This window comes from Apaloderma vittatum, unplaced genomic scaffold (genome assembly GCF_000703405.1).
Source record: "Apaloderma vittatum isolate BGI_N311 unplaced genomic scaffold, ASM70340v1 scaffold18238, whole genome shotgun sequence".
In the NCBI taxonomy this organism is placed as follows: Eukaryota; Metazoa; Chordata; class Aves; order Trogoniformes; family Trogonidae; genus Apaloderma; species Apaloderma vittatum.
In genome coordinates, this window is record NW_009732629.1 from 38,062 (window position 1) to 47,890 (window position 9,829).

The 9,829-nt window shown below is 47.0% G+C and overlaps 1 protein-coding gene across 1 annotated transcript in view; it reads right to left on the reverse strand.

Moving 5' to 3' along the window:
- LOC104278582 (unconventional myosin-X-like) overlaps window positions 1-5,597 on the reverse strand; it is a gene marked incomplete at both ends in the record, with an annotated part of 38,159 nt that extends 32,562 nt beyond the window's left edge. Inside the window, one exon of the mRNA XM_009875602.1 lies at window positions 5,499-5,597. Within this exon, the coding sequence (XP_009873904.1) occupies window positions 5,499-5,597 (99 nt within the window). The remainder of the gene's footprint in view (window positions 1-5,498) is intronic.
- Between the last annotated feature and the right edge of the window lie 4,232 nt (window positions 5,598-9,829).

The following is a 9,829-nucleotide window of genomic DNA, read 5'->3' on the forward strand; positions in this document are numbered from 1 at the left end:
CCACCATACCCCAAACTTGTTGCCGGTCTGTGATGGGACCTTGACTGCATAAAAGGCGCTCACCCCGGGCAGTTGTGAGCTTTTTTTGCACACCACTCCGAGATGGCTGCGTGTGCCGTGGTCGCCGCTGGATCCAAGGGTGGTGATCTTTCCTTTTCCTATCGCTTTCCTTCTCTCTCTTTCTAGCTTTAACAGGAAGCTATCTATGGCAAGGCCGGGTTCTTTTGCTTGCTGGTGACTTGTTGTTGTGAAGCGTGTTGGTTGCGCTGAGTGGGCAGTTGCAAATAGCTCGTTGTTAGGTGATTGAGAAATAAAATTGCTGGTTGGATCCTTGGTGTAAGTCACCTTAACCCTGGCCTGGGAATTGGGAACCTAAGTGAGTCAACATCCTCAGAACCATGGGACGTGACAAGTATCCACCTCTCTCTATGCAGTTGCACTCTTCTTGCCTCAACTGACTTCATTCTGCTACAGCTTGCTCCTCCTCCTCAATAACCTACTCTTCAGCTATCAGGTCATCTCCTTCACCCCCTCTCAACACAGCTGAGATTATGTGACTGTTTCCCTCCACCATAGCCACATCCCTCCTTTCCTCCTCCTCAAGCACGATGCTGGCATTTCACAAAAGTTATTTCAGTTGCTTCCCACTCTTGGATTCAACCATGTGCCATCTCCCAACCAGCATCCCAAGCTGCACTAGATGGTAATACTCAAGATAGACAGATGGGAGACTTCATACAGGCAGCCTGCAGAAGCAAACTGGCCCATGGTGAAACTTCCACAGGAACTTGGGGTTTTCCTTTCATTCCAGGGCTCTGGTCTCTACCTTATTTCCATCCCTGGTGCCAGCAAAAAACTGATGGACTCCACCAAGAATGAACCGTGATCTAGAGCACTGATCTAGCTGGTTCCTCCCGTCTGCTTTCTTGGGAGTCCTCGGGCTGCAGTAACTGTGCGGGAGAGGCCATGCAGGCAGCTGCAGGCTGAAGACAGAATGAGGTCACCCTGCCCCCTCCAGTGAGACACCCTCGGGAGACCCTTGTAGGGCACTTGCTGCCGCTGCAGCACATCGCAGGTGCCCGGCCAGCACCCCTTCCCAGCTCTGAGCCTGCGGCCTTGCCAGGGCCGGGAAGGAACAACCCGGCACAGGATCCCTGTATGAGACACTCCCCCTCTACACCAAGGACGCCTGCAGGAGCCTGCGCAATCCCAACGGCAGCTCTGTTCCTGGAGGGAGCTGGTGAGGAGAAGCAGGCTCATTTCCCCAGGTGTGTTCGCACCAGGAACACCTAACATGACAAGGACTTGGTCTCTTCCACTGGGACACTGCTCCACAGCCCAATTTTCTTAACAACCAGGAGGCTTTCACAAACACCATGAAGCCTGCTCCAGCGCACAGGCTCTCTCCAGGTCTCTCTGCTCTTCTTCACACCACTTCTGCACCTGCGTATCGCAGGTGTGACCGCCAGCAGCAGGACCCCTCCTCTGCAAGTGTTGCCCAAAAAAACCACACATCTCTTTTTTGCTTCTTCTTCAGAGCAGAGGCCTCAGGCACCTCCACAACAGAACGGTGGGAGCAGGAAGGGAGAATGAGACAACTAAATTTAGGGGAGAGTACAAGCTGCAGATGCATGACATGAGCCGGTCTCTGTCAGGAGCAAAGCCACTACAGCACTTTCAAACCATGAGGCAGCAAACCACCCTGGCACGCTCTTCTCTGCTGACTTGGACAAATTTTGGAAAGAGCCAACTGCAAAATGGTACAATAAGATCTTTCTTTACATCTACCTGGCACTTACTCATTTACCACTGCACTGTCAGCAATTGTGGCCATTTGGGCCAGAAGAGAAACATTAAGAAAACATCAAGGGAAAAAGCTGAGTGGACAAGTGTCCCAAAAGATACCAGGTGGCTGGAGGCACCTGTGCCAAGAGGCTGCTATGCATGAAAAATAACAGTGTGATGGGTCTGAGCTAGTTTACTTGCTCTTGTAGACAGCGCGAGAGAAAATGGGATCCTCAGAGCAACACGGGCTCTAAATACACAACCAAATGATTAGTAGGAATTAGATCATCACCTGTTAAATATGTCTTGAAGTGCCTGGTTGGGGTTATTCAGTCATCCTTCTCTAAAAAAACCCAATCTGGTCTGAGATCCTCAGAGAGTTAAGCAGGTGTTCTGGCAGGACTGCGGCAAAGCTGGATGAGGAGCACTAGCTCTGGTACCCTCTGGACAGAAGCACTGCACAGGTGACAAATACTCCTTGGAGGAGCGGTGTGATGCCACATTGACAACCTAGCCAAGGCCAAGATGTCACCTGTCTGTCCACGAGGCTGGGGACATTCACAAAATACCACTGCCCATCACTGCACCCCTTCCTCAGCAGCTCGCCCTTCCTCAGGCAGAGTCTGGGACTTCCAGCCCCACTGAGATTTGGGAGGTGAGGTCTCTGTGCCTCTGGAAGGCACCTGTGGCATGCAGGAGAGGTTTTGAGCCTTCCCTGGCACCGCAAGAGAGTTGACTTCTCATTTGTCCTCTGCCCTCCAGGGTAGAGACAAGTTTCCAGTCTCTGTATCACCAAAAAGCTTCAGGGATCATCCAGGGTCCCAGAGATGAACATGTGGTGGGGTTTTGTTCCCAAGGTTGTGTCAAAAGTGCTCTGACGTACAAACATGACCCAGACATGACAACTCCCCAACTCTTAAAGGTTGCAAGGTGCTGTAATGATCCAGGCCCGCCAGATCCTTTTCCACTGCTCACTTCTGGACCCCTCCAGCAATCTGCTAGGAGAACAGTTTGGAGGAACTGCAGGCACGCCAGCAAAGAGGCTCTTGTTACTCCACTGCTCACTTCTGGACCCCTCCAGCAATCTGCTAGGAGAACAGTTTGGAGGAACATCCTCCCCATCATCCTGTTCCTGGTAAGATAAGCCAGGCTGGCTTCAGCAGCTTGTACTACTGAGCTGAGTATGATGGCTGATCTTGCCTGAAGCACCTGAGAACACAGAGAAACTGATCTCTCAGCAGAGTTGCTTCTGAAATATTCTTTCCCAGCAAGTTAACATTTAAACAAAAAGATATAGGTGTTAATAAGTAGATCTTTATTATTTGGGAAGAAAACCCATCAGCTTTCAGCCCAAATACAAACAAGCTATCAAATACAACCCAGGCACCTCACAATACAGCCGAAGTTTTCTACTTTCTCCTCAGTTATAAAGCAATTTTGTATCAGATTTAGCCCACGGACAGAACAAAACAACCAGCACTCTTTCCAAACCCCTGCAATGGTCAGGAATAAAGCAAAACCTGGCCAGCAGACATGCCAAAATGAGAACTACTAACCCTGGTTACCAGGCAGAGCAGGGGAGAAACGATTCCTTCTCAACTTCAAATCCATCTATTAGTACAACCCCGAGCACATGAACAAAGCTCCCACCCAGCATCTAAGTTACATTTATCCCTAAAGCATTTGGCCGGGCTGTCTGGACTGCGGTTTCCAAACTTGTATTTCATAAGTGTAAGCTCCTCCTTTCCTCCCAGGAAGTCATATTTCTGAGGCATTTATTGCTTGAGGTGTTTTTGAGGAAGTGAAAACAAATGGCAAAAGCTCTGAAGCATGACTGTCCTCCTTACCTCAAATTCCAAGAGCTGCAGGGTTGCTGGGCCACAGCAAAAAGATCCTGAAATCAGAGGGACCAACTGGCCCATCCAACCCAAAGTAAAGCAAAGATGTTTTCACCTGGGGTAGGACAGTCAGTCCCTCCGACAGTTACAAAGCAATGAAGGATGTGGGTGAGGGAAGCACAGAGGACAGCTACTGTGGAGGACACTGCATAAGAAAAGCCCTTTAATGATCACCATGAGCTCTTTCTGCATAAACCATGAAGCACATGCTCCTTCAGCCTAGTGGCTTCTTCTTTCATGGAGGTAAAAACCCAAATCCAGCTTCTTTTAGACCTGTGACTTCCCCCAGCATTACTGTGCACATGGACACAGGCTGATGGTGGGTGCAGGCACTCAGCTGGCTCTCTGCTGGGATTTCTGGTGTCCTTTCAGAGGTGTCAGATGGGTTCAGACAATTTTCTGGGACCACAGCAGTGTATCACAAGAAACAAGTCTGAGAGAGTCACAGAAGTACTCACCATTTGTTGGCCCTCCACAGGTTGCTGCATTACCTGTGATAAATGTCCCTGCGATCTCTTAAAAATGAGTTAGTGACTATCCAACACTCCCAAAATGAAGCAACTCCTCAGTAAAAGGATTTGAGGGATTAGAGTAGCCAGTCTGAAAACTCAACCCTGAGAAATAAACCAGGCTCTTTAAAAACAAATGGTGATTTGAATAGAATTGTCAGTGTTGGAAGGGACCTTAACGATCATCTAGTTCCAACCCCGCCACGGGCAGAGACATGCCCCACTAGACAATGTTGCCCAGAGCCCCATCCAGCCTGGCCTTAAAAACTTCCAGGGATGGGGCTTCTACCACCTCTCTGGGCAACCTGTGCCAGGGTCTCACCACCCTCAAATCTAGGCTTTCCAAAGCAAGACTATAAAATATGACAATGACTCTCCACAAACTGGAGTCTTAAAATTCCTTTTACCCCCTGTACTCTCCTTTGTCAGATAAGAAGCTTAAAAAAAAAAAAAAGACCTGTAACAAAGAAGCTGCCTGCAGAGCACCATTCACCAAAAGAGCTGAGCAAATCTAATTGCTCATGGCTGGAGGGCATGGTCCTGCCCATTTCCCCATCCTCCTCCCAGCCCAGGCACCAGTTTGACTCACCAAGAACCTCAGTGAAGGCAGTGAACGGTTTTCCCAGGGTCAGGGAGCTGAGCTGACTCACTGAGGGCTTGAATGACCCTCAGGAGGTCCCTTCCCACCAATATCGCTCCAGGAGCAACGCAGCAGGCACGCCAGGGAACCACAGCGAACATGGGGGCTGGAAATGTGTCAGGGAAAAGACCTGATTCCTATCGCTGGCAGCGAGTTCTGCTCTCAGAGGAGCTCAGCTGCCTTGTTGAACTGTCCCATGCATGGCTGCTGCACTTACAAAGTGCTCACTGCCACCTGTCCCTGACCCAAAGGGCTGGTGGCAAAAGCAGTCAAAGCAGATGGTGGTGAGCACAACAGCCTTTTCAGCAGCACAGCTTGCAAGAAGCACATCTCAGCAGAAAGGGCTGCTTGGTTGGTGGAGATGCCTCCTTCCTCGGAGAATTTTGCCAGTATAATGGTTTTGCTAGGCTGTTAGTGCAACTCCCTCAAAGCTGGCACAAGAAAAGAAAAGCCAAGCAAAGTGAGGTGGGCAGACAAATAACAAAAAGAGAACAGTCTTCTCTTTTTAACCTTTTTTAGACCTTTGGCACGGTTTGTAACAGAGCCAGGTCACTTTTCAGACAGAATTGCAACACTTCAGTTCCTTTTACCATGAAGGTCATGCAAGACCAAAATGTCCATCTTGCAACTTGGTGTATGCTACAGCCTCACGCAAACTTCACTTACCAAGCCATAATCTGAGGTGAGGATCACGTTTCCATCTGTGCATGAGCCAACAGTGCATGGCTGCAGCTGGTCCTGCTCCCGCAGCCATACCCTGGCACCCTGCAAAAACCAGAAGACCTCTTGTTAGAAAAATCTGAAGCTTGCAAGATCTGCACATGGGGTACAAATACCTAAGGAAAGCAGAGAGAAGTTGAAGTATTCAAAGGCTACTTCCAAGTTAGAGCTGCTTAAAATTTTTAGGAAGTCCTACTTCCATTTTCGGAAACTGGTTTTGATTTTTTTAATGTAACACGAGAGGAAGAAAAAGCAGTTTTAATCAGCTTCCTGCGGAAACCAACATGAGGAAGCATCAATTTTTATAGAAGGAGTCATGGAAACATGCAAACATGCAGAATAATGGGTTCAACTGTCTCAATATTTTCAAACTTAGAATAGTCAGTCATTAAAAGTCATGCTATAATAATAATAGAAAATGTAAATAAAGCACTTTTACCATTTCATACACCCACACATCATTGTAAGTCAAAATGCTTCCAGAAAACATCCGCAACAGCTAAGTAGACTTCATGGAGGTTTGTTTGCCTCTCCTGCAAGAGTTTCCTTTGCTAAATGATATGATTTACATGTTTCTCTGATGTATATATACACTGATGTATATATCATGGCCCTGATGTACATAGTTTCACACATGCTACATCACCTTAAATGGCTCAGTGTCTCTCAAGGCAACCCGGAGCACCAAGATTTTTGGTAACACATGTGCAGGGATCCGCAGGGCAAGCAGATCTCATACCTCACCTACACACATGGCAAATCAGTTTGCAGGGTTGGCCTCTTCTGCCCTGTCTGACTGTGGGACCCGGTACCAAGGGAAGAGCCGGAGCACAAAGGCACATCAGGGAGAGCGTGGCCTGCGATTATGCAGCATTAGGCATAACGTCACACACCACATCTCAGTTATTGCAAACTAATCTGTTCCATGCATTCCCACAGAAGTCACATAAACTCTGCTTACATAAGTATTGAGAAAAGCCAAAGTGCTGAACTGTTGAGTAAGGCTGAGGCCATCCTGCTTTTCATCGATTCATAGACCTACTTTCTTCCTAATTTGTTTTCTGCCCCTAAGTTATTGATTATAAAAGCCTTTCCTATCCTCTTAAACCCATCAGCACCATTAGCTCTTTGCTTATAGGCTTATTATGTTTGAAAAGATGCAATAGTATTTCTATATTACATTATATAGTATGTGGAACACTAATTTTATTTTTAATGATTTATTTTAGTTTAGGTGTGTTGTTTTTTTAAAATTAGCCACTTTAATGGATTTTCCTTATTGTAGGAGATACACCTAATGGTCAACCTCCAGTCTTCCCAACAAAGGAACTGGTTTCATTGGCATTAAAAAAAGCATACATAATTCTAGCTTTGCTGGTGTGGTCTGCTCCAGAGTTTCCACAGCAGGTTGATTAATTTCCCCTCACCAAGTGAATGAAAAGCATCAGTGCATCTGATCAGCACCTAAACCCAAAGATGGTCTGCAAAAAGCACCTTCGTGGCCAGCGCACAATAGCAACAGAAAGAAATGCCTTCTTATGTTACAGATTTAAGCTTCAAGATCCCAGAGAGCTGGTAAGCAATGTACTGAATACAAATTTTGAGGAACTATACAGAGGTCTTCGAAACGTCCTCTTACATCTTCTGAAAGTCTTGATGCTTGAGACAAAGTGAACAAGATACTGCTCTTGAGAAATCAACCATTTCCCACATCACTTTCTGACTATTCTGCATAAACATATGAGAAGCAAGCATGTAGTACAAGATCTTTATGCTCTTTTCACCAGAGGCTTCTACCACAGTCACAGCATAGAGCAGAGCAAGTAAACGGTGAAGTTGTATCTAGAGCTCCCAACTGGGGGATGAAAGAAAGCTTTTTCCAACACACTGAGTGTTGATACTCATACCCAGCACTGCATTTCAGTGCCTTCAGACACCAGTAACCCAGGAGCACACAGATGAGAGCCTGCAGGCAAGGGGGTTTAAATCAGGAGCCAGGCCTACACCCTCCCACACCCACTGCACCCCAGTGTCACAGCACACACACCCCCCAGCATTAGGAGAGTGCCATGCTCACAGAATCCTACGTGGTCTGTCCCTGCAGACCAGGAGGGTCCAGGTTACACATTATCCACTTCCTGAGCTCAGAAATTAGCCTGGAGATAGAGGCATCTGATAACCTGACATGCAGGATACACTCGATGGGCATGAGGGAAACAGAGGGGAGATGGAGAACGAGATCCCTCTGGTAGCTTCAACACCTGGGAATTATCAGGAAGTCCAGACTGACACAGACCCCTTTGCCAGAAGAAGTCCATGTGCAGAAGCAGTAACAAATATTCCCAAAAGGAGACCTGGTTCTTCTGCACAGTATTGCACCATTTCCTACAGGGTTATGGCAGATCCTTCTGTGTGCTGTTAAGGAGTAGAAGGCAACACGATGAAAATCGTAGGCACTGTGGCATTTCAGCTGCCCAGAACTACTTACTTCAGTTTTTACGACAGCAATTGCCTCTGCCCAGTAGAATAATTGCACCCATTTATGTTGTTTCCAAAAGGAACATCACGCTGAGGGAGCCGGGATAGGAACCACAGAGCAAATAATTTTTGTAACTTCTGCCCAGCACAGCCCCCACTTCATGAAAGGCCGAGTTTGTTTTAGTGCATCTCCTTCCATCAGCCCTTTTTTTTCTAAACATGAAATTCCCCAAAAAGCCTTGACTAAACACAGAAGCAGGTGGTGACACCAGAGAGGCTGCCCTCACATCACTCCCCTCTCCCCCGATACCACACATCTCATTGATCAGTTGAAAGGATTAAATTGAGCAGAAAACTTCCAAGAATTGCCAGGCAGCAAAGGCTGAACTTCCATGGGAGCAGCAAGGCCAGCAAAGCAGAACACAACAGCCCAGCACTGCAGAGCAGTGACCTGGTGGGCTGGGAGGGTGTCCCAGCTGCAAGGGACACCACAGAACAGCTCTCCTAGCATAAACGTAAAAAAAAATCCAAACAAACAAACCCCTTTCATTTTCAAAATGGGATACAGAAGTGCTCACCTGCATCCAGAGACAAAACAGTTGAATAAGATGAAGCAACAAGCAATCACTGATTTGAAAAGGGCGACTTAAAAGATAGGTAAGGAACAGCAGAGCTGTAATTTTGTTTAACTGCTTCCCATCAAATAAAGCTGGCTAAATACTGATGGCAGTTAACCTGAGCCCCTCATACAATAAGAACAGCTCATTCCTTTGCAATTCTTCTTTTAACTAGGAGTTTATTAGGGGGGTTGTTTTGCTTTTAAGTGAAGCAAGAACAGCAGGTACTGAAAGAAAGAATAAAGTAGTAATGTACCAGAATTCCTGTATCAAGGGAACGTTGCTCGGATGTTAAACAAACTCTCAGAGACCAGCATCCTCATTCCTATGGCCTCAGTGACAATCTATCAACGAACTGCCCTTGCCACAAAGTGCATAGCAAAGCACAATCCTGAAAACTGATCCCATAATGTGGGGTTATAATTTAAAAAATAAAGTTACTTGCATACTGAGAGCACTGTTTCATCCACACTGCCTCACTCTTACACCATGATGTCTTCCATTGTGCACAGTAAACTGTCCTTTTTCTCTGTTCATGGAACACCTGGCACTTTGGGATCATAAACTTGGAAATAAATAACACTTTCCGGTGTCCGTGATATCAAGAAATTAACTGAAGCCACAGACTTCCTTGGTCTTCTGTATTTTTTTTAGAACGACTGATACCAGAAATTACCTCTCGCATTCACACACTTGTGTCGGTATCTCCGCAGACGCAGTACGCTGTGTCAGAAGGGAAAGGCTAAGTGAGATTTTGCCCACTGTACCCCAGGGAAGGGGCACAGAGGTAGATAAGCAGTGCACAACCCTTACTGTAGAAACAAAGCACCCACGCATTAAAGCAGAGTGTGTAGGCACCACTAGGTGCAATCTCCTCATCAGCTTTCCTGCTACTGAATGCAAAGAGAGCTCCATAGGATGAGATGCAGAAAAACTCTACTTGCAGATGCCTTTGCCTCTCCAGAGCATCCCAGCCCAGCAGGAGTCACGTCTGGGGACTGACACGAGCAAGCCACTGCTCTGCAACTGTACCACACCTCAGAAACACATCGCCACATCTTGCTCTCCTCTTATTTGTGTAGCCAGGACTACCTTTGAAGCTTCATGCTCCTCTCACTTCTGGAAACTGCTTCTTCCTGGGCACAAGCAAGAAAGAGCTGTCCCAGCTGTATGGAATTTGAG